Source organism: Equus asinus, chromosome 13 (assembly GCF_041296235.1).
Source record: "Equus asinus isolate D_3611 breed Donkey chromosome 13, EquAss-T2T_v2, whole genome shotgun sequence".
Taxonomy (NCBI): Eukaryota; Metazoa; Chordata; class Mammalia; order Perissodactyla; family Equidae; genus Equus; species Equus asinus.
This window is the reverse complement of record NC_091802.1, coordinates 5,087,819-5,112,365: the sequence shown is the minus strand read 5'-3', so window position 1 is coordinate 5,112,365 and position 24,547 is coordinate 5,087,819. Positions and strand designations below refer to the sequence as shown.

General features: G+C 40.1%; 1 protein-coding gene across 3 annotated transcripts in view; it reads right to left on the bottom strand.

Annotated features, from left to right (window-relative positions):
• Positions 1-20,543, bottom strand: part of TEKT3 (tektin 3) — a 42,403-nt gene extending 21,860 nt beyond the window's left edge. Inside the window, exons 1-5 of one of the 3 annotated variants that reach the window (XM_014864191.3) lie at positions 20,408-20,512; positions 7,497-7,551; positions 6,801-6,875; positions 5,750-6,357; positions 2,894-2,977 (exon numbers count right to left, since the gene is read on the bottom strand). In XM_014864191.3, coding sequence (XP_014719677.2) covers positions 2,894-2,977; positions 5,750-6,328 — 663 coding nt within the window. In that variant the 5' untranslated portion in view covers positions 6,329-6,357; positions 6,801-6,875; positions 7,497-7,551; positions 20,408-20,512. Of the gene's footprint in view, positions 1-2,893; positions 2,978-5,749; positions 6,358-6,800; positions 6,876-7,496; positions 7,552-20,407 lie in introns of all 3 variants that reach the window. The other 2 variants (XM_014864192.3, XM_014864190.3) reach the window with 2 other exon arrangements.
• Positions 20,544-24,547: the final 4,004 nt, after the last annotated feature.

Here is a 24,547-nt window from a genome sequence, read left to right as displayed (position 1 = left end):
TTATATCTGGATTCTCAAATTCTATTCCATTGATCAGTATGTCCATCCTTATGCCAGTACTACACTGTCTTATGTATTGTAGCTTTGTAGTAAGTTTTGAAATCAAGAATGAGAGTCTTCCAACTTTCTTCTTTTTCAATATTATCTGGGGTATTTTGCATCCTTTGAATTTCCATATGAATTTTAGGATCAGCTTGTCAATTTCTACAAATAAGCCAGCTGCGATTTTGATAGGAATGGTGTTGAATCTGTGGATTGTGTTGGGAAGTACTGTCATCTTAATACTATTTAGTCTTCTGATACATGAACATGGTATGCCAATTTATTTAGATCTTCTTTAATTTCTATCAACAATATTTTGCAGTTTTAAAGCAGTGACCTTAACTCTGGCTGTTCATTAAAATCACCTTGGGAATATTTTTAAATATCAATGCCTAGTCTCCACTCCAGATTTGAATCAGAATCGCTGGATGTGAAACCCAGTCACTGATATTTCGAAAACTTTCATCAAGTGATTCTAAAGTGCAGCCGGGTTTGAGAGCCAAAATAATGGAAACAATAAAGTACCCAAGTTTCAAAAAAGTCTCTTAGAAATACGATAGGTGTTCATGGGCAAACTGAAGTTAAGTAGTTAGAAGTGGCTTATAATTTACTTCACACAGATCATCTCAGGATCAGTGAGAAAAAGAGGTTAATGGATATTTGATGCTAAATTCCTCCCCATTTAGGATGACAAAGTAGATGACAGATTATTTTAAGACTTGCAAGATTCATCAGAGGCTAGGAAAGAAGAAACAGCAGAGCAGGGACCCATCGTTGTAAAGCTACTTCATTCAGGATGTCTTATTCCTAATCACTAATATGCAGCAGTAGGGGCTGTGGCTTTTACAAAGTAGGTTGCATAGCTTCTCTGTAGAGGCCAAAGGTTTCCTGAGTATATTATTTCAACTCATATTTCTTTCAGAGAGTCAAACAATAGAGGAAAGAGCAACTTCTAAAACTTCTGCTTATCATCCTTAATGTAATGGGTCACTAAAAATATTTAGCACAATGTTAAAAGGGACCCTTGATGACTTATAAGGATGCTGATGACCAGGTTGCTAGCTAGTCATATGTACTTTCTTACTCAGGATTCATTTCTTACCAAGGGTCAGTCAAACAAAGTCAAAAAGGTGGGACCCTGCAAAGCTGGTTCAGGGACAGTGAACTGATTTGCTGCAGCAGAAATTCAGCAAGTCAGAGTGGAAAATGAGACTGAGAAGGGGTGAGAGCCAGACAAGGCAAGACCAACGTGAATCTTCTCCTATAGCAATTAGGCAGTCAAGGAAGTTTTTTGGCAGATGGGAAAACTGGTGATCATGTGCAGTAAGGATCCAGGTGAAACTGGGGGAAGGGAAAGGATTTGGGATTTCACATTAACCAGCTATAAAGAAGGAAAAGATGATTTAGAACAATGGTAGGGAGAATGGAATGGAAAGGAGAGAGGAACAAGCAAATCAGAGGAGAAATTTACAGACCCTGGAAATTGATTACAGGGGTGGAGATGATGGTCAGCAAGCCATGCCACGGTGACTGGAGAACCTTGCTACCATCCATAGAAAGGAGAAGGCAGAAGAGTGACAGAACCAGTAATAGTACCACCAGTAGAAAGGGGAAGGCAGAAGGCATCAGGGTAAAAGAAAAGTTCACTTTTAGGCTTCATAAATGTGAACCAAAAAAAAAATGAGTTACCAACGTAGCTATGTTTGGCGGGCACTTAGGGAGGCAAATCTAAGGCTTAATAGAGTCTCTGGGCTGAAAAAAGAGATTAGGAAGGGTGCCAGGCACGTAATGGCTGAAATCTTAAAGAATGGACAGAGATCTTGTGGGGTAAGTCTAGGAAGTGAAGATCAGAGAACTGAGCACTCAATCAAACTTAATTGGTGGAAAGTGGAAGAAGCCTCATGGGAGGACCAGCACAGTAGTGCAGACATAGCTGTAAGCTTCCGGATGGCAATTTGGCTATACATCAAAAGCTTTCCAAATGCATATACCCTTTGACACATCGATGACATTTTAAAAAATGTATTCTAAGGGAATAATCAGAAATACGTAGTTATCAATAATATTTTTGTACACTGCAGTGGTATTAAAATACAAAAAAAAAAATGGAGTGAGATAAGGAAATAACCTAATTATTCAAAAAGAGAGGGTTGATTTTTTTTTTTTTTTTAATGATAGCACCTTCACATTGTGGAACACTATGTAACCATTAAAATCATATCTTGAAGAATATCTAATGATACGGGAAAATTACCCCAATATAAATTTTAAATAAATAAAGCACTATGGTTCCACTGTGGTGGGGGAGGAGGCCATGCATACATGGGCGCAGTGGATATATGGGAAATTCCTGTGTCATCTTCTCAATTTTGCTGTGAATCTAAAACTGCTCTAAAAAAACTAAGTCTTTAAAAAAAATGCACTGCTTTCCCACGTCTATATTTAAGAATAAACATCATTGAGCATTTACCCAGCAAAAGGAAAAGCACTATTCAAATTCATATATTCAGTATAATTCTAACCTTAAAGACGTGTCTGTGTGTCTTTGAGTTGGGTGCTGCCTATCTAAGTACAATTAATAAAAAGACTGAAATACTCCAAAATTAACTTTCACTTCTGCTAACTGAACTTCAGGTGATTTTTATCTTTCTTTATCCTTTCTGTATTTTAAAATTCTCTCGATGAATGTCTATTACTTTTATAACAAAAAATGTATCTTTTCTAAATGCCATAAACATCTGATACTGTAATTCCTTACTTAAAGTGGCTTCATGTGACATCATTCTGTTTCTGTAGGTTAACCGCATGTTTGCAACCAAGTTTCCAGTTGAAGCATTTCCCCGACACTTACCGTCAGCAGTTCCGCTTCCACTTCATCATGAACTAGATCGATTCCCATCCTCTTCTCTCGATGAAATAGACATTCTCGGGCTACCTACAGATACACAAGTAATGGAAAACACTAATACAAACTGACTGAAACCAGTGGCTAGCACTTCTAATGACCTGTTTCTAAAACAAGTCAACAAACACTCCCAATACCAACTTTTCAAGCCATTTTGGTGGAAATCTGGCATGAAACCGACTGTGACAGCTCAGTGAGCCCCTGCTGCCACGTAGCAGGTAGAGTCAGCTTTTCGAAGCAGTTTGAAAAAATTCCTAATTCGGACAGTTGACAAAATGAAGCAGGTGGCATCTAGTTGATCCCCACAAATTGGCATCTGAGAAAATTACTTGGCATTAATTTCTTCTAGAAATAACCTGAAATACAGTCTTCAAGATATTATTTCCGGGGCCGGCCCCGTGGCCGAGTGGTTGAGTTTGCCCGCTCCGCTTCGGCGGCCCAGGATTTTGCCGGTCCGGATCCTGGGCGTGGACATGGCACCACTCATCAAGCCATGCTGAGGCGGTGTCCCACATGCCACAACTAGAAGAACCCACAACTAAGAACATACAACTATGTACTGGGGGGATTTGGAGAGAAAAAGCAGGAAAAAAAAAAAAAGATTGGCAACAGTTAGCTCAGGTGCCAATCTTTAGCAAAAAAAAAAAAGATATTATTTCCAAATATTTTCTATTAGGAAGAAACAAATGATTATCTTTAAAGATACCAAAACATTTTTTTCAGCAAATAATCCAAGTGACTATGTTTAAAGCACCGTTTATTGTTTTCTTCACTATAAAAATAATGTGCATTATCCATTAAAGAGAAAAAATACAGAAAGTAGAAATGACTGACTTACCCCTTCCCCTGTCACTGTTTTGTTTGTTTTTAATAAAACAAAGGTTATAATGTCCTTACAATTTTATATTAGGCTTTTTAAAATTGACATTAAAGGGGAGGCCCCAACCATGAAATACTCTGAGACAAAGTATGTTAGTGACTCTAACGGAAAACAGCTTAAATTGCTGCCAGTAAATTATGTATGAAAGGACATTATGTAACTGTTAAAATACTTTTTTTCAAAGACTATTTCACGACATGGGGCAACTGTATCATGTTAAATTTTTTAAAAGCATAAACTATAATAGTAGGTTCACTGTAATCCAGATATATCATGAAACAAACTCTTTGAGTGACTCTCTAGTTTTTTAATAGCATAATTTATGTTTACTGTTAGGTAGTAGTAAACATGTAGGTAGCCCGAGAATGTAGACAAGTTAATAAGTTGGGGGCAACTCTGATTATTTTGACATGTATTACTAAATGGCTTTCTAGGAAGTTTCTATTTGTCCACAATCCAATAAATGAAAGTGTCCACTTTCTGCATTTTTGCCAACCCTACATGTTTGATCAGTTTTCATCTTTGCAAAGCTGATAAGCCAAAACTGGTTACTTCATTCATTTAATTTGTATTTTTATTGAATTTTAACATTTTTTCTTATATTAGTCGATCATCTGTATTTTCTCTTTTGAGATGTATCTGTTTGTGTGACTGGCTCTAATTTTAATCAGGACTTCCTGATACTGTATTGATAGAACTGCTCAAACAGACAAGAACATCTAGACAAAAATTGCAGAAAAAAAATCAAATTCTACCCATCTCTCTGAAAGCAACCATCACTGAAAGGAGTCCTAAGGAAAGAAACGGAATCTCCTCTGGAAATCCAGAGGGTACGTGGCTGTCATTTTAAGGACACTTTAAAGTACTTAGGGGTGGTGTGGGGTGTAGAATAGACCAGGAATCCTCAAAACAAACTGGGGCCAGAGAAAATACCACAGGGCTTCTGAGCCTAAAAAACAATTCATGATGGGTTCATTAAAAAGACATCATGAGCGCACTTTTGACCTTTCTCAGGATTTCTGGCGGCTGTGTGTATCTGTGTGTGCTTGAGTTTAGTGGGGAGGGGGCGCAATAAGAAGGAACTGTGCTCAGGAGTCTGCAACAAACCCCTCAACCTTCTAGGCTTCTAGCTCCTCGATTCTCTAAACTCTCCTACTTCAGACATCATGGCAAAGACCTACTACAAATGCTCATCACATGCGAAATATGCGGAAGAATGGTGTTGGCTTTTCTCATCAAAATATATGCACCTTCTGAAATCGTTTCTGTAATTTGCACATTTTAAAATAAGAGAGTCTTCTTTCAATGCTGGTGGGTAGAATGGAGTGGAGGGTCCATCCCACACCCAGAGGGTTAGAGGCAATTTAGCCCACCCAAAAGCCTGGCCAGAGGCCAGCAGCCAAATGCAGTGCTGCCTTCACAAGCATGACAACGGGCTCATCCTCAGCCTCATGTCCCTGTTGAATCAAGCTCACTCTGTCTCTTAAGAAGGTCTCTTTTGAGAATGTCACTGTGCCCGGAAATGGAATCATGACATGTACATAGGAGGTATTTCATGACACAGACTAAAAGAATAGTTGTTTTTTTTTCAAATACTGTTTACATTAATCCAGGGACAACAGTGACCAAGCAGCCTATTTAAGAGATGGGAAGAAGGCGTTTTCACCATAACACACTGTGTGTCCTAAGGGTGTCTCTTTAATTAGCCTCCTTTGCTTTGCATTCAGAATTCCCTCTACTTAAATGGTTGTTCTGGTATAAAAATGGCAATGGTTTTACCATTACTGAAACCAGTTACAGATTTATACAGGATGTCGGCTTCTATCGAAACATAATTCAATAGATAAATAACCTCAGGAATTCAACCAATGTGTTACAGTCATTAAAAAGCAGTGTCTTTTCTCATAGGGCCTTGTATTTACCTGAAGAGGGGCTTCTGTCTCCATCAAAGCCCTCTCCAATTTTTTCTTAACATCAGTTAGTTCATTTGTCTCTCCAATCATTGCATCCAACTCATGAATGATTTCAGATTTCCAAAATCCAATGTCATTGACACGTTCTCCCAAATTTTGGGTGGAGTCTGCCTGGGTTTTTCTCGTTTGTTGATATTTGTCTTGAATCAGGCGAGATGTATCCACCCTTAGTCTCTCTGAATTGTGCCGGGAAGTGTTGGATTCTAGATAGTTGGTTAGATTGGACCTGTACCAGTCATCAGGGGTGTACCTGGTGAAGAGGGTAGTTCTGTTGGAAACAAAGGGGAGCATGGTGCTCTCGCACACCTTCTGAGACCTGGCGCAGTACGGGGCCAGGGTCGGCAAGCTGGAGGCCACTCTGTAGTATGTGCTGGGTCTCCAAGGCAGGCTCAAGCCATGTGCCAAATTGTAGTGGGGGAAGCGGGCCCTGTAGCTTGATGCCATGGTACTGATGGCCGGTAGAAAGTCACTTGGTGTTGCTCTAGGGTGGGCACAACTTGTCGTTACAGTAGAACCTAAAAGCTCCATGATGCTCAAATACTATTTGTAAATCTCTCCTGTTGAAAGGGGAAAGAAAAGGTAAAAATAGACAGTCACATAAATTAATCTTTGGTTAAAACTTACAAGTAAAAGGCCTCATCTGACTTAGTATTCGTAGCAGTGCTCTCTAACACATTAGATATTTGTTTTAATTTGATATCCTTTACCAGCAATAATATATTTAAAAAAATAATTTTTTCCCATCTCCATAGCTCTAGAATGTATTAAAATCATATTTTTTAGATTGGCCATTTGAATTTTTGAAATATTTTTTAAATCACGAGAATATTGTCTTGTAACAAATTCAGATTAAGAGCCTGAACTATGCATTTTAACAGATAGAGATTCAAATCTTGGCTCTGCTGTTTATTAGCTGTGTGACATTGGGCAAATTATGTTACCTCTCTGTGCCTCAGTTTCCTCATCTCCTTATATTATTGGGAATAATAACAGTACTTACTTCTTTGGATTGTTATGAGTAATTTCAGCAGCAAGGGGTTGCCTGGCAGCAACCCTCCCCCTCCACCAAGTCATCCTAAAAAAATGCACAAACGCATAACGATGGTATGGTTGGTATGCAAACACAGCTCAAGGCAAGTACCCAGATCCCTCTTCCTGGCAACTTGCCACCAGGAAGCACCTCCACTGTAGACATTCGAGGGCAGCTATGAGGATTGAGTGAGACAATGCTAAGTATTCAGAATGTTTAGCACAGTTCTGGGCACTTAGTAAATGCTCAATAAACGTCAACTTTTAAAATTACTAATACAGAGGAGGATACAAAGTAAGAGGGAGATATCCATCCTCCCGCCAAGACTGAACTCAGCAGTAGACACTGTCAACAGTCCGTTAATAGTTGAATCTTTCCAGATTTTTCCTCTTCATATACCAACTCATGTATTATTTTTAAACTTATATACATCTACCAAATATCACTTGTATATATGCAAAGAGCTTTTTAACACAAAAATGGAATTATCTTAATCATTATCATTCCAGAACACATATTTTTAAAAATCTATATTTTGGACCTCTCCCCCTGTTAGAAAATATAGATCTGCTTCATCTTTCTTACCAGCTGAAAGGGATTTTATTGTCTTGAAATTTTGGTCATTATTAGTTCAGAAAGCCAAGGATGTCACAGACTACGACGTACCTTTCAGCATCTAAACATCACTCTGTTTGGGGGTTAATGTCCATGGACCTTTTTACTAAAAAGGAAAAATAAAATCAGCTCCAACTCTATAGCCTGCCCAGAAAAAAAAAAAATCATTTAATGATTATTTAAATAGCTATGCCTTGGGGCTCTTGGTACCCAAACCACAAAATAATCTATTTGTAGAATTGTGGTTAAATCAAAATCCACTCAGACCACATGTGATGAAACAGCTGCCCACTGCCAGTGGTGGTGTCCCACACGACCCCAGCTCCCTGACTTTTTCCTACTTTTTCCCTCCCTTAGCCCCCAAACACCTTATACTGGCCAAGCTTAGAGTACGATGGTAAAAAAGAAACCTTAATAACCACTTGCACTTCTTCACCTCAGTTTGAAGCTTAAACATCACTTTCTGAGAAAGCAAATTCAAAGTAACTTGAGACCTTAGAGTCCTTATGGCTACTTTCAGTTTCAACCCCTTCCCCAAGTCAAATCTAGAAATAATCCAGTCAGTTTTCTTTCAGCAAGAAGCTTCAAGTGAGATTGGACCACTCTTATTTGGCTTTTCTTAATTCTTGACAATAAAAAAATCTAAAAGCTAATGTCTCACTTGGTCCTTCAACCGTGGAATTCCAAGTGTAGGATTACCACGTGTTTACCCAACTCCCATTTTGTTGAAATCTTGAGGCATCTCAACCCATGTTTGTCAATTATTGAACCATGACTCATCTGCTCTAGGGGTGATGTGCGAAATGCAGAGGGTCATAAGCCAGAGGAGACATATGGATTGAGAAAAGCGATACAGTTTACAAAGCACCCAGCGATATTTTTTAAAGTTAGGGATGGGATATAATTTAGAATCTGGAATCTGAAGCATAAAGCCCAGTTGTTCAAAGTTCACAGATGTAGAGCTCCTCATGTATGGCAGTAAGGTTCATGGAGAGACAATATTCTACAGCCACAGCTGAAGTTCTGGCTCCAGTCAGCCATCTTATAAGTCGTTCAGGAAGATGGAATAAAAGACAACAGTGTGGCAATGTCTTACATTTTTTGTCATTATTGGTCAAGAAAACAGTGTCGTGGCCTAAGAAATATTTAACTCAAAATGGACTTCTGCCTCTAACCAGAATAGAATAATAAAAACTAGATTTAGCCTCTTAATCTAAAAAACTAGACAAAATATATGAAACAACTGTTTTCAGACATTGGACCACAGGCACACAGGACTCAGATTCCCGAGAGAAGAGAAACAAATAAGGTGAGTCGTCTGATCATCCTTACATTCTGCCTGGAGGAAATTTCCAGACTACAGGAAAAACGGATGAAAACCAAACAGAGCCTGGCAGCATTTGTAAGTTGAGGAAGACATCAGCATTTGGGGAGGCTGAGACAGCTAGAAGTTGTCAAGCAGGATTCTGGAATAAAGCAAGCTATGCAGAAAAAGAGTTCCATAAATGTACGTAGGGGTCCACGTGAGTCTCTGCTGAGTAACAGGCTGCACATACATCAAGGGCCATCCCACAGACCTTGGCAAAGAATGACAGCAGGGTTGTTAGTTGAATAATTTCTAGAGCTCACAGAGGGTGGAGAGACATTTTGAACTCAGACCAGTCAGAGTGGAGAGTTGCCCGGTGCATTCATTCCATAGAGACCCCACAGAGGTCACACACTAGAGGTGGGGCTGATCTAGCTCTGGAACGAAGGTTGGTAAGACTCACTCTAGCAAAGTTTAAATACAGGCCTCAAAGAGATCAAACTACTCCACAAGTAATTAAATTGCCTGACAACATCAAGATACTCAAATATATAACATCACAATGTCTATCATCTGATCAAAAATTTCCAGACACGCCAAGAAGCAGAAAAATGTGACTCATAATTAGGAGAAAAATAAGTCAATAGAAACAGGTCAATAGAAACATGGCAGAGATGTGATGGCACTAGCAGAAGTACAAGTATTTAAAGGAAAACAAGAAAATAATGAAGAGACACATGGCAGATTAAAAAAAGAACCAAATGGAACTTTAGGAATAAAACATACGCTATATACTTATACAATATATATTTGCACAATTTCACTAGGTGGGATTAATAGCAGATTAGACACTGAAGAAAAAAAGACTAGTGAGCTCCAATCTAACCAAACCAAAGCACAGAGGTTTTTGTTTTGTTTTGTTTTGTTTTGTTAACTGAAAAAAAAAGCCTCAGTAACCGAGGGTACAATATCAAGGGATCTAACATCATGTACTTGGAGTGTCATAAAGAGAGGGGAGGGAGACAAAAATATTTAAAGAAATGATGGCTGCATATTTTCTGAATTTGATGAAAACTAAATTCCTAGGTCTAAGAAGGCCCACACATTCCAAAAGGATAAACACACACGCGTATGCACACACACACAGGGACTACCATCACCACCACCACCACCATCACTTCAAGGCTCATAATAATTGAATTGCTGAAAATCCACAATAAAGAGAAAAACTTAAAATTAGAGAAAAAGACACATTAGGTAGAAAGGAACAAAGATAAGAATTAGTGCATAATTCCTGTCAGAAACTATGCAAGCCAGAAGACAACCAAAAACATTTTGAAAGGGCTGGAAGAAGGTACAAGCCTATAATTCTACATCCAGTGAAAACATCCTTCCAAGATGAAGGTGAAATAAAATTTTTTCATAAAAACAAAAGCCAAGAGAATTCATCAGCAGTAGAACTGCACTAACAAGATTGCTAAGGAAAGTTCTTCAGGAAAAAAGAAATTATACCAGATGGAAGCCTGGATCTACATAAAGAAATGAGGTGTCAGAAATGCTCAGTATGTGTGCTAATATAAAAAAAAACTTTCCTGACTTTTAAATTTCTTTAAAAGATGGTTGTTTAAAGTAAAAATAATAAAAATTTATTGTGGAGTTTATAATAAAAATAGAAGTAAAGCTTCCTCAGAGGTGAGAAGCTCAAAATTATTTTCACAGTAAATACTCAGATGCTCTTCACCTTTTTCATTCCCATTCTCTCACAAATTTACAATGGAGTTTTCCAGATGTGACATGACATGTGATACATGATAACACACTGAAAGCAGAAGCAGATACAAGAACGCAGCTACTAAGATAGAAATTAAAGAACTTTGACAAAAATGTAAAACAACGCCACTCTTCTCGCTAAATGTTTTTGTTTCAGAAAACAATTTTTTTAATTCAAAAAATGTTATTTATGTTACTACATAATAGATTATTATGGTTGTTTTAAAAAGAATATTTTTCATTTCTGAATTTTAATTTCTTTTTTTTAGTAGTTTTTTGGTGAGGAAGATTGGCCCTGAGCTAACATCTGTTGCCACTCTTACTTGTTTTTTCCTCCCCAAATCTCTGGTGCATAGTTGTATATCCTAGTTGCAAGTACTGCTAGTTCTTCTTTGTTGGATGCCACCACAGCTTGATGAGCAGTGGCTTGATGAGCAGTGTGTATGTCCGCACCCAGGATCCGAACCGGCAAACCCCGGGCCACTGAAGCAGAGTGCACAAACTTAACCACTATGCAACCAGGCCAGCCTCTTGAATTTTAATTTCTAATATAATAAATATCAACGGATGTAATCCACATAAACTAAAGCTCTTCGAGGTCCTCAACACGAGGTCGTTTAGTATAAAGGAGTCCTGAGAACAAAAAGTTTTGGAACTGCTGACCTGGAGCAATCTCTAAGAAAAAAATAAAACAGAGTTGAAGCTAATAAGTCAATAGTGGAGAAAAAAATAGAAGACTTACAAAAGACACATAATTAATCCAAGAGAAAAGAGACAAAAATAAGACAAAGAGAAAACAAATAGCAAGATGATAGATACAAACCAAACCATACTGATAATTACATTTATAATAAATGGTTTAACAATCAAATTAAAAGGCACAGATTCTTAGATTGATTTTTTAAAAGCAATATTTAACTATACGCTGTGGAGAAAAATTCTCACTTTAAATATAAAACACAGACAAGTTAAAAATAAAAGTATGGAAAAAGATAGGCCAAGTAAACACTAATCGAAAGAATATTTAAATGGCTATAGTAACATCAAACCAAGTAGACTTCAGAAGAAGAAATATTATCAAAGATAAAGAGAGAAATAAGGATAAATGGATTAATCAAGGACATGTAATGATCTTAAATATCTATGTAACTATTAACAGAATTTTTAATAAATGAAGCAAAAACTGGCAGAACTAAAATGAGAAATAAACAAATCCACAGTTATAGTCAGATATTTCAACACTCATCTGTCAGTAATTAATGGAACAAATAGACAGAAAACTGGTTTACAGATAGGATACTTGAACGCTACAACTAACTGGACCTAATTTACATCTAAAGAACACTCTACTCAAAACAGCAGATTACACACTATTTCTAACTGCACAGAGAATATCCACCAAGGTTGACCGTATTCTGTACCATAAAACGAGTCTCAAGGAACTCAAAATAATGAAATGATACATAGTATGCTCCCTGACCATATCAGAAGTAAACTGGAAACCAATAACAGAACGATATTTGGAAAATCCTCAAATAGGAGGAAATTAAACAACATACTTCTAAATATCCAATGGGTCAATGAAGAAATCAAATGAGAAATGTGGAAATATTTTGAACTGAATGCGAATGAAAACACAGAATACCAAAATCGTATAATGCAGCTAAAACAATGTTTAGAGGGAAGTGTATAGCTTTAAATTCTTATATTAAAGTAAGAGTGAGCCAAAATCAATGATCTACACTTTCATCTTAAAGGCTAGAAAAAAAAAGTGAAGTAAACCCAAAGCAGTGGGACGGAGATAGTAAAGAGAAAAACTCAACAAAGTAGAAAATGAACAAACAGGAAAAAAGAAATGAAACTCTAATAATAAAATTGATAAACCTCTTGCTACACCGATTAGGATAAAAAGAGGACAAATTACTAATATCAGAAATGAAAGAGGGACTATTTCTACAGACCCTGCAAACATTAGAAAGTTAATGAAGCATTATTACCAATAATTTTATGGTGAGAAATTTGACAACATGGATGAAATGAACAAAATTCTATACAGACACAAATAACCAGAACTGACTAAAGAAGAAATGGATAATCTGAATAGCCCTATAGTAATTAAATAAATTGAACCTATAGCTTAAAATGCTTCCTTAGAGAAAATTTCAAGCCCAGATGGCTTCACTAATGAACCCCACCAAACTCTTAAGGAAGAAATAATACGTCAGTTTTAAAAAGTCCATGGCTTGCTTTTGTGATATGACTTTTGTAATATTTAAATTATTCTCTAAATTCTAACTCAGTCACTTCCAAAGAGGGCATGACACATACTAAGATCCATTAACTGATGCTATAAATATGTCATATTTGCAAATAAACTGAACAAATTCTTTGGAAAAATGACTGAAAAAAGCTGTGGAAAAATCTGTCCCATAAATCGTGCAATTATATTTTATTATACTTTTAGTCATAACCAGAAAGTGTTTTAAGAAGTGAGACATGCTACAAAAAGTCAAATACAGTGTTTGACTATGTTCATTTAATGTGAGGTCAATAGTTATTTACATAATGGAAAAGTGCTATAATCATCTTCTATAAATACTGACATGCTAAAAATATGATTAATCACACAGAGATTGTCAGTACTAGGAAGCTCTATTTCCAATCCAAAAGGTAGCCTCAAGTTGAAAAAACATATTTTATTAGCATATTAAGGCAAGACTTTAAAATCATAAACATTTTAAGGTATAAAAACCTATAGATCATTTTCTGCAGAAGACATGACAAGTACAGAGGTTACCATGACTTGCTCCATGCCCTGCCTCCAATGAGTAGCAAGCACAGGCTTGAAATGACCTCATACAACCCCATTTAGTTTCTTTGGTCAGATCCATTTTATTACTTGCAGTTTCAATCTGAAGCAGAATAAAACATTGCCCCAATACATTAATAAATACCAGAATTAGAAAAACTTATATCAGGTTTTGATGTTTAAGTAATTTCTCTTTATGTATATATTAAGTAAGAATGCAGGAAAAGCTAAATAATATCTTTCTTCCAAGAGAAAGTTCGATAAGGAACTCTGTTCATTGATGGTGGAAGTATAAATTACCACACATTGGAGAGCTATGTGACAGCATCTGGTAAAGTTGAAAAAGGACATTCCCTATGACTCAGCAATTCAACTTTCTGATATTTACCTAGAGAAACTCAAGTATGTACATAATTAGAATGCATAAGAATATGTTTCTAATAATTTTTAAAAGGGAACTGCCTAAAAGTCCGTCAACAGGAGTATGCATATGTAACTTATGGTAAATTCCTACAAAAATGATCACACAAGAGTTTAAATGAACAACCTAGACCATATATAGCATGATATCATTAAACTTAAAACTGAAAAATAGTAAACTTAAAAAATAACACTATAGGAGTCATGTCAGTAACATGGCAGAGCGAGCAGTTCCTTCTATCTCTCCCCCCTCGAACTACAACTAAATGGACATTCATTGATCAATGGAGGATACTCACACAGCCCCTCAGGATGCCTGAGAGACCTCCACTGCAATACATCGGAGAGTGGAAGGACTACCCCTGGGGAGGAGGTGGAGATAGGTGAGAACTCTGCGCCCCCGGACAGCCCAGTACCCGTGAGCGACTGCTCTCCTGGTTAATGCGCTCATAGCACGGCTGCAGCCCCGAGGGTGGGCGTGCACCTCGGTGCAACTATGGAAACAGGTGACTGCAGCCCTGAGTCCCCCATGGTTGCTCTTTAGTCCAGTGGGAAAGCCCACAGTCCCACTGCAGCCCCAGGGAGTGTCTCGGGCTCAGACTCAGTGGGGAGGCCCCACCCACCAAGGACAAAGGCTAGTGCAACCTAGGTGCAGAGGCGGTGTAGCTGCAAGTCTGGGCAAACACCCCCTCGGCTGCCTTAGACGCCCATAGCTCTGCTGTGGCCCCAAAAGGGCAAGTGAGACCCAGCAGGACTGTGGGAGCATGCAGTAACAACCCTGAGCCCCAGTGTGATCACTCCTTGGTCCAGTGGGAATGTCCACAGTCCTACCACAGCCCTGGGGAGTAACTTGGGCTCCGTCCCAGTGGGGAGTTCCCACCCACCAAGTGCAAAGGCTGGTGCAACCTAGGAACAGATGGTGGTGTATCTGCAGCCTGGGCAAAAGTGCCCCCAGCTACTGCAAACGTCCACAGTATCACAGCAGCTCCAAAGAGGCAGTACGACTGACAGGACGGTGGGAGCAGGAGGCAGCAGCCCTGAACCCCTGTATGATCACTCCCTCAACCAGTGGGAGAGTCCACAATCCCACCACAGTCCCAGGGAGCACCACTGGCTCAAACCCAGTGGGGAGGCCCCACTCACCGAAAACAACAGCTGGTACAAACTAGGGCCAGATGGAGGCAGAGCTGCGAGTCTGGGCAAACAAGCTCCTGGCTGCCTTGAAAGCCCATAACACCACTGTGGTCCCTTAGGGGGGAGCACATCTAGGCAGGTCTGTGGGAGCAGGCAGCAGCAACCCAGAGCCCCTCTGTGATTGTTCCCACACTGGAACATAGACAAAATCAGAAAATTGCAGCTCTCCATCAGAACAGGTTAGCAAATGCTTAAATATAATATTAAAGATAAATGGAAAGAAAAAACCAAGAATAAATATAATCTTGTCATTTTAACAACAAACTCACAATGCAAGATGAAATAAGATGTGACAATAACAACTTAGAAGGGGAAGAGGAGAGGAATGGAACTGGCTCAGTCTAAGGAAATAAGAAACCATCAGAAAATGGACTATGTAATCTATGAGATGTTTATACAAACCACATGGTAACCAGTAAACAAATAATTAGAACAGAGACACAAATTATAAATAAGGATAAAACTAAGAAAACTAGCATATAAAACCACCTAACTGAATTGGTAGTCTGAAATACATGGGACGAGAAACAAAGGAAATGCAGGAGAACAGGAAAACAAGCAATAAAATGTCAGCATAAGGCCCTCATATATGAATAATCCCTCTAAATATAAATGGATTGAATTCTCCAATCAAAAGACACAGAGTGGCAGGATGGATTAAAAAACAAGACCCAACAAGATGCTTCCTCCAGCAAACACATCTCAGCCCCAAAGACAAACACAGACTCAGAGTGAAGGGATGGAAGACGATATTCCAAGCTAACGGTGAACAAAATAAAGCAGGAGTCACCATACTTATATCAGACAAAGCAGACTTCAAGACAAAACAGGTAGAGAGAGACAAAGATAGGCAGTATATAATGATAAAAGGGACACTCCACCAAGAAGACATAACACTTATAAACATACATGCACCCCACACAGGAGCACCAAAGTACATAAAGCAACTATTAACAAACCTAAAAGGAGGCATTAACAACAATACAATAATAGCAGGGGACCTCACACCCCACTTACACCAATGGGTAGATCATCCAGACAGAAAGTCAACAAGGAAATTGTAGAATTAAATAGAAAACTAGACCAGATGGATTTAATAGACATATATAGAACAATCCATTGAAAAACAGCAGGTTACATGTTCTTCTCAAGTGCGCATGGAACATTCTCCAGGATAGACCATATCTTGGGAAACAAAGCAAGCCTCAACAAATTTAAGATGATTGAAATAATATCAAGCATCATGTCTGGCAATAATGCTATGAAACTAGAAATCAGTGATAAGAAAAAAGCTGGGAAAGGGGCAAAGATGTGGACATTAAACAACATGCTACTGAATGAACAATGGATCATTGAAGAAATCAAAGGAGAAATTGAATATTATCTGGAGACAAATGAAAATGAAAACACACAATACCAATTCATTTGGGATGCAGCAAAAGCAGTCCGACAAGGGAAATTCATTGCAATACAGGCTCACCTCAACAAACAAGAAAAATCTCAAATAAGCAATCTCAAACTACACCTAACAGAATTATAAAAAGAGGAACAAACAAAGCCCAAACTTGGTAGAAGGAGGGAAATAATAAAAATCACAGCAGAAATAAATGAAATTGAAACAAAAAAGACAGTAAAAAGGATCAATGAAACAAAAAGCTGTTTCTTCGAGAAAATAAACAAAATTGACAAACTCTTAGCCAGGCTCACTAAGAAAAAAAGAGAGAAGACTCAAGTAAACAACAATAGAAATGAAAGAGGAGAAATTACAACAGATACCACAGAAATACAAAAGATTATAAGAGAATACTATGAAAAACTATAACAAATTGGACAACCTGGAGGAAATGGATAAATTCATAGACTCTTACAACCTCCCCAAATTGAATCAAGAAGAAATAGAGAATCTGAATAGACCAATCACAAGTAAAGAGATTGAAACAGTAATCAAAAACCTCCTCAAAAATAAAAGTCCAGGACCAGACAGCTTCTCTGGAGAATTCTACCAAACATTCAAAAGAAGATTTAATACCTATCCTTCTCAAACTATTCCAGAAAATTGAGGAAGATGGAGCACTTCCTAACACATTCTATGAGGCCAACATCACTCTGATACGAAAGCCAGACAAGGAGAACATAATGAAGAAAAATTACAGGCCAATATCGCTGATGAACATAGATGAAAAATCCTCAACAAAATATTGGCAAACTGAATACAGCAATACATTAAAAAGATCATACATCATGATCAAGTGAGATTCATACCAGGGACACAGGGATGGTTCAACATCCACAAATCAATCAATGTGATACACCACATTAACAAAATGAGGAACAAAAACCACATGATCATCTCAATAGACACAGAGAAAGCATTTGACAAGATCCAACATCCATTTATGATAAAAATGTTCAATAAAATGGGTATAGAAGGAAAGTACCTCAACATAATAAAGGCCATATATGACAAACCCACAGCAAACATCACACTCACTGAAAGCCATACGTCTGAGAACAGGAACAAGACAAGGGTGTCCACTTTCACCACTCTTATTCAACATAGTACTGGAGGTGTTGGCCAGAGCAATTCGGCAGGAAAAAGAAATAAAAGGAATCCACATAGGCAATGAAGAAGTGAAACTCTCACTGTTTGCAGAGGACATGATTCTACATATAGAAAACTCTAAAAAATCCATCAGAAAGCTATTAGAAATAATGAACAACTACAGCAAAGTTGCAGGGTACAAAATCAACTTACAAAACTCAGCCACATTTCTATACTCTAATAACGAACTAACAGAAAGAGAACTCAAGAACACAATCCCATTCACAATTCGACCAAAAAGAATAAAATACTTTGGAATAAATTTAACCAAGGAAGTGAAAGACTTATACAACGAAAACTACGAGATTTTACTGAAAGAAAGTGATGATGACATAAAGAAATGGAAAGACATTCCATGCACATGGATTGGAAGAATAAACATAGTTAAAATGTCCATACTATCCAAAGCAATCTACAGATTCAATGCAATCCCAATCAGAGTTCCAATGACATTCTTCACGGAAATAGAACAAAGAATCCTACAATTCACATAGGGCAACAAAAGACCCCTAATAGCTAAAGCAGTCCTGAGAAAAAAGAACAAAGCTGGAGGCATCACAATCCCTGACTTCAAAATATACTACAAAGCTATAGTAATCAAAGCAGCATGGTACTGGCACAAAAACAGGCACACAGATCAATGGAACAGAACCGAAAGCCCAGAAATTAAACAGCACATCTACAGACAGCTAATCTTCAGCAAAGGAGCTGAGAACATGCAATGGAGAAAAGGAAAGTCTCTTCAATAAATGGTGTTGGGAAAACTGGACAGCCACATGCGAAAGAATAAAAGTAGACCATTCTCTTACGACATTCACAAAAATAAATTCAAAATGGATCAAAGACTTGAAGATAAGACTTGAAACCATAAAACTTCTAGAAGAAATATAGGCAGTACACTGTGTGACATCAGTCTTAAAAGGATCTGTGTGGACACCATGTCTTGTTGGACAAGGGAAACAAAAGACAAAATTAACAAGTGGGACTTCATCAGACTAAAGAACTTCTACAAGGCAAAGGAAACCATGATGAAACCAAAAAGACAACCCATCAACTGGGAGAAAATATTTGCAAATCATATATCTGACAAAGGGGTAATGTCAATAATATATAGAGAACTCACACAACTCAACAACAAAAACTCAAACAACCCAATCAAAACAATGGGCAGAGGATATGAACAGACATTTCTCCAAAGAAGATATGCAGATGGCTAATAGGCACATGAAAAGATGCTCAACATCAGTGATCATCAAGAAAATGCAAGTCAAAGCTACACTAATATATCACCTTACACCATTAGAATGGCTATAATAACCAAGACAAAAAGTAGCAAATGTTGGAGAGAATGTGGAGAAAAAGGAATGCTCATACACTGCTGGTAGGAATGCAAACTGGTGCAGCCACTATGGACAGTATGGAGATTTCTCAAAAAACTAAAAATAAAAATACATATGACCCAGCTATCCCACCACTGGGTATCTATCCAAAGAACTTGAAATCAACAATTCAAAGAGACTTAGGCACCCCTATGTTCATTGCAGCATTATTCACAATAGCCAAGATGTGGAAGTAACCCAAGTTCCATCAATTAACGATTGGATAAAGAAGATATGGTATATATGTACAATGGAATGCTACTCAGCCATAGAAAGTGACAAAATCATCCCATTCTCAACAACATGGATGGACCTTGAGGGTATTATGTTAAGCAAAATAAGCCAGAAAGAGAAAGGCAAACACTGTATTATTTCACTCATATGTGGAAGATAAACAAACACGTGGACAAAGGGAACTATTTAATGGTTACCTGGGGAAGGGCGGTGAGGGGTGGGCACAAAGGGTGAAAGGGGGGCACCCATAAGGTTACTGACAAATAATCATCTACAATTGAAATTTCACAATATTGTAAACTATCATAACCTCAATATAAAAAAAACTATATAAATTCATAACTAGTGAAATATAAAAATGCAGAGTATAGGTAAACACTAAATTCTGGTAGGTGAGGTAGGAGAGAGGGGAACGGGATTCCCAAGGGTACATAGGAGGCCTCATTCCTGCCCAAAACACCTGTTTTGTTTTTTTAAGCGAGGTGTGGGTACATGGATACTTGAACACTCTACTTATTGTGTGCAATATTTCCTTTTAAGAAAGAAAAAAGTGGAATATTTTATCAGATATCTCAAAACACTCTGCCTATTATTAAAACTATTTACTTGCTTTTTTCACAATGACTAAAGGAATAATTTTATCCATTTCTAAAATGTCTATTTCTCTACACCACCACAAGCATCCAGGGAGAAAACATACAAGGCTTGGTCTATTGTCAAAATACAAGTGAGAGCTTCACACGGAGAGCTAAACAGAAAGGGCCGCGGGCAGCGAGAGGACACCTGTCTTGATCTGAATTCAGGACCTCTCTCTGAACAGCCAGGTGACTGTACAGCCCTCCCCTTGGCTGCACTTGGAAAACCCGGCCAATGAAGCAAGGAGAACAAGGTACAGTGTTTGAGGACCAAGCACAGCACTGCTAACAGGTATAAGAAATACGAGTTAGCAGCAGATCGGGGTTTCGGACGCCCCTTCCCTGGTTCCGCATTTAGAAATAACTTCCCAATCCTTTAAAGGCATCAGAAAGATAAGTTATGAAGACATGGAGTTGGGGACCGGGTAGGGGGTGCCTGTGGGTTTGCATGCTTTTTATTTGGGGGGCAGAAGTAGAGAAGAGATCTGGGGGAGGAATCTCAGGGTTTTCACCTCACCCAGACTTCTGAGGTCAGACGTTGGAGCCCTGATTGGGAAAGGGGACCTTGGCGGGGTCGTCCCAGAGGCAGGCAGGAGCCCACGAGACCACTCACCTGTCAGCGGATGCCAGGCAAGGGGCGGGGAAGGGGCGGCGAGCCGGAAGGGTCCCAGCCCCTCCGCCGACCGCCCGCTGAGCCTCAGACCCGCAGGTCGGGCCCTGGCCCCGCCTTGCCCACCTGTGACGTCAGCGCCCGCGGACCACTCAACGGCCGCTCCTGCGGCCTCGCAGGAAGCCGATTGGCTGATGAGAGGAGAGGCCGGCGGGAGCCGGAGAAGCCGAGGGAACCGCGGGGGAGGCGGTTGCCATGGACGCTCTCGCGCTTAGTAACCAAGCTTCCCCGGAGACGCGCCGGTCCGCTAGGTGAAGGAGAAGCTGAAGGGCCAGTGGAGGCCGCGGTGATTCCCCCCGCCTCTCCTGCGGCACCTGATTCGGAGCCCCTCCAGCTGCCAAGAGCTTGGAAACCCGTCTAGATGCAGCAGGGCTGTCTGGGGCTTTACCGCCTGTCCTGGGATGCTGACAGCCCCCCAGTTACGCCTGTCTTCAGTTCAGCAGAGCTTCTCCCTTGATGAGATTATCTAGTGATCTTCCCCTTTCCTCTCACTAAGGCAAAGACTGGGGGCTTTCCCTCTCTCTCTTTAGCAAGCATTTCTGTAAACAGTGTCCCTTACCATTTTGTCTGGGCCCTGGGCCACATGTCTTATGTACTTCACTATTCATCCAGGCAACCTCCTTACAACCCTGTAGTAGGAGTTTACATTTTACATGAAGAAACTGAAGCTTGGAGAAGTCAATTGATTTAAGCAAGGTCACCTAGGTACTAAACTCAGATCTGTCAAACTTCAAGACTCTCTTTCCACAAGGCAGCAGTCCAAATGTGGGGCAGCAGGAGAACTCACGGGGTACTATTAAAGCTAAAGAAAATGAAGCCTTCAGTTAATCATTCCTGATTTGTCTGGAAACCCCTGCGTGCCACTCCACCAAAAGGTGATGCTGGGGGACACCTGCCAGGATAAGGCAGTCTGGCCAGCCCCTGACAGGCCTCAGCCAAGTGACTCCAGGTTGGGGGCCTCAGCTTCGCCAATTCAGAAACTTGGTTCTGTCTGTTTTCAGGGCTTGTTAGAGGCTAACTCAGGCTAACCGAACTCCTAGGAACCTAGAGTAGAAAAGTTGGAATGCCATCACAAGGGTTTACATTATGCAACATGGCACTTGTGAAAATGGAGACAAGCCCAGAATACTTTCCCCAAGTAGGAAAACTACACACAACACCTGATGATCAGAAGTACTCAGTAGCCTAACCACAGGATTGGACCAGCCACGTCTAGGCTCCAAGACCACAGGCCAGGGTGCTGCCAACCTTGACCTTTTGTCTTCCTATGTTTCCTATCAGCAACTCTTTCTATTTCCAGCCTAAAAACATTTCATCCTGAGCTACCTTTTTTTATTACTTTTTCTCATACATAGTGTGTTACATTTTGTATTAATTCTCAGAGCTTCGGGTGGGCCTTGCTGATACCTGCAGGCTGCAGACACAGTGAATGCTACCATGGGTCCAAAAGGTTGCGTGCCAGAAGGCCTGCCATGGTCCCAAAATAGCTTTAGTTGCTTTCAAACTCCTTACAACTGACACACAATCTTTGTGCCTTGCACACGTCAAAATGCCTAATCTCATTGCACTTAGCAATATCAAATTCATTAAATGTCTGATTTAAAAATAAGCAGGTGAAATTACAGCAGAAGTTGGTGTTTTGAGTGAAAAATTGAGTCAGTGAAGGTTTAAAACCTTCTTACTAAAATGTCAGGTTACATTGGCCAACTCTGGTCTCCACAGAAAGAACTGACGGATTTAAAAAAATAATTTAGATGCCTCCTCTAAAAATATTTTGTTCCATGATCATCAAGTTTGTGGCAGAATTAAGAGGTTGTCTCAACTTTCAGCTTTCTTCTTCAGTGGAGCCCTCCTACAGCGCTTATTTACCTGTTTATAAAGATAGAGCAAAACAACCTGCATTCAGCTAATTCAACCTCACTTTTCTCAGCAGCTCCATAAGTCCTGGGACACGTCCGTTTCTGTCATCTCTCTATCTGCAGTACGTGGCTTGGTACCTGTCACCAAGGAGGTGCTCAGTCAATATTTGTTGAGTAAAAGAATGAGTGTGTGATGACTAGTGGGACAGGAGATCATCAAAGGTACGGAAGTAGAAAAGCAATAAAGCAGACTTTGCTTGTTTTTTTGTTGTTGTTGTTGTTGTTTTTTTGCCGATACTTCCCCATCAGAAACCAAGTATGGTCCTATCTATCGCCACCCCTTGACTCCCATTCTCTGTTTCCATCCTCATGATGACTCATGCCCACAGCCTGCCGCCTCTATCCCTCCTCCCAAACTAAGCTGTGCTACCGTTTTAGCATATGCCACTCACTATACGTCAGTGCCATTCACGCTCCATCTAAGCTTTGATGCTACTCTTCAGAAATCTGTTCACCCAGCTTTGTGCATCTCCCTACTTCACAAAGGACCATCTCTTCTAAAACTCCCATTTCATGCCTAGTCACCCAAGACTCCTGGTGAGTGGAAAGCTTAGCTCCAACTATATGAAAGCCAAGTCATCACCCATGCCTGTGTCTGCCCCTCCTGACCTTACTACCCCCTTCTCTTCTCTTACTCATGCCCTCATCCTTAGAAAAAGATTTTCTCGTTAGTGCTCACTCCGAACCTTGTTGCATCCTGCCATCCAGATATCGAAATATTTTCTCCACTCTCCAGCATCTTCCACTTCTCTTCCTCTCCAGGTACCGTCCCTTCCATCTTCCAGCATACCCCAACCATTGCTGTTATTGAATTAAGCCATTAGGCTTCCCTGCTTCTTCAAGTTACTGACCTATTTCCTTTCCCTGTCAAATCCCTAAATAAATGGTATATGCCCATGGCCTCTCCGTGGATTTCTGCCTAATCTCATGACTACCTCTGTGCCCCAGGAGTCAAGTTCCATGTCTAAGTTGTTAACTCCTGCATCTCCATCTCTGACCCAGTGCTCCAGCCTGGTTTGACAAACTGCGTCCGGGACAGCCTGTTGCCACCACCCTCCACTATGACTCTCCTAGATCATAAGTTCCTTGGGCTCGACAAATGTCTCATCGATACAAATTATGTCGCATAATGTTTAGCAAGTCTCCTTACATGTGTGAGGGACCCAGTGTTCAAAGCGAAACACAAAGAGGAAGCCCTCTTGTCCCTCTGCTTCACCATTCCCAGTGATGATAAGATCACAGGCTAGAAATCTCTCGTTCTTTCATTCAACTATTGCTTATTGAGTGCCTCCTCCTGTGTGCCAGGCATGGGGGAGAACACAAATAACACACTGTCCCTGCCCTCAAGGAGCTCCCAAGCTCGGAAAGGCAGGAAAGTGAGTGCAGCCAACCGTTCCGGGTGCTGCCGCGGACATCCATCGTCCAGGGCACAGTGAGCACATCGTGGAACCAACTCTTCTTTGCTACAGGGAAAGTGAAACCGAATAAGAAAGAGCATTCCAGGAGGCAGCAGAAGCAAAGGCCCAGAGTGGGGTTGGCGGGGACGACAGGCTGGCCCCTTCACTGCTCTGCCCTGGTGCAGCCGTTGTGCCTCTCCCTGTGCAATGGTCTGTGTCGTTCATCACACTCCTCGTGCTCTCTCACCTCCTCGCCACCTGCCCAAAAGCTGGCCTGCCTTCTCTTTCCAGAAGCTCTCTGACTCCTCTACCTCTTACCTTTCGTCCATCTGACCACAAGTTATACTGAATATCCCAAGTTTGGCTTTAGGTTTCCTGGGTGCAGCCTTGGCTCTCCAAGTCCATGGTGGGTTCCCTGACAGTAGGGAGGTGTGTCAATCTTCTTATGAATGTTCTACAGCGAAGAGCACAGTGTTGGGTCTGCCCTTCCGCCAGAGTTCCCTTTCTCTGTAAATAGAACCACTAGCAGCTCAGACAGAAACTTTGGAGTCCTCATTAATGCGCCCTCTCCTTCATCCATACCTCCAGTCCGTCACCAACTCCTGCCAACTCTGTCTCCAAAAAAGATAACTTAAATATGTCCCTTTCGGGGCCAGCCTGGTGGCGCAGCAGTTAAGTTCACATGTTCCACTTCGGTGGTCCACAGTTCACCAGTTAGGATCCTGGGTGCGGACATGGCACCGCTTGGCAATAGCCATGCTGTGGTG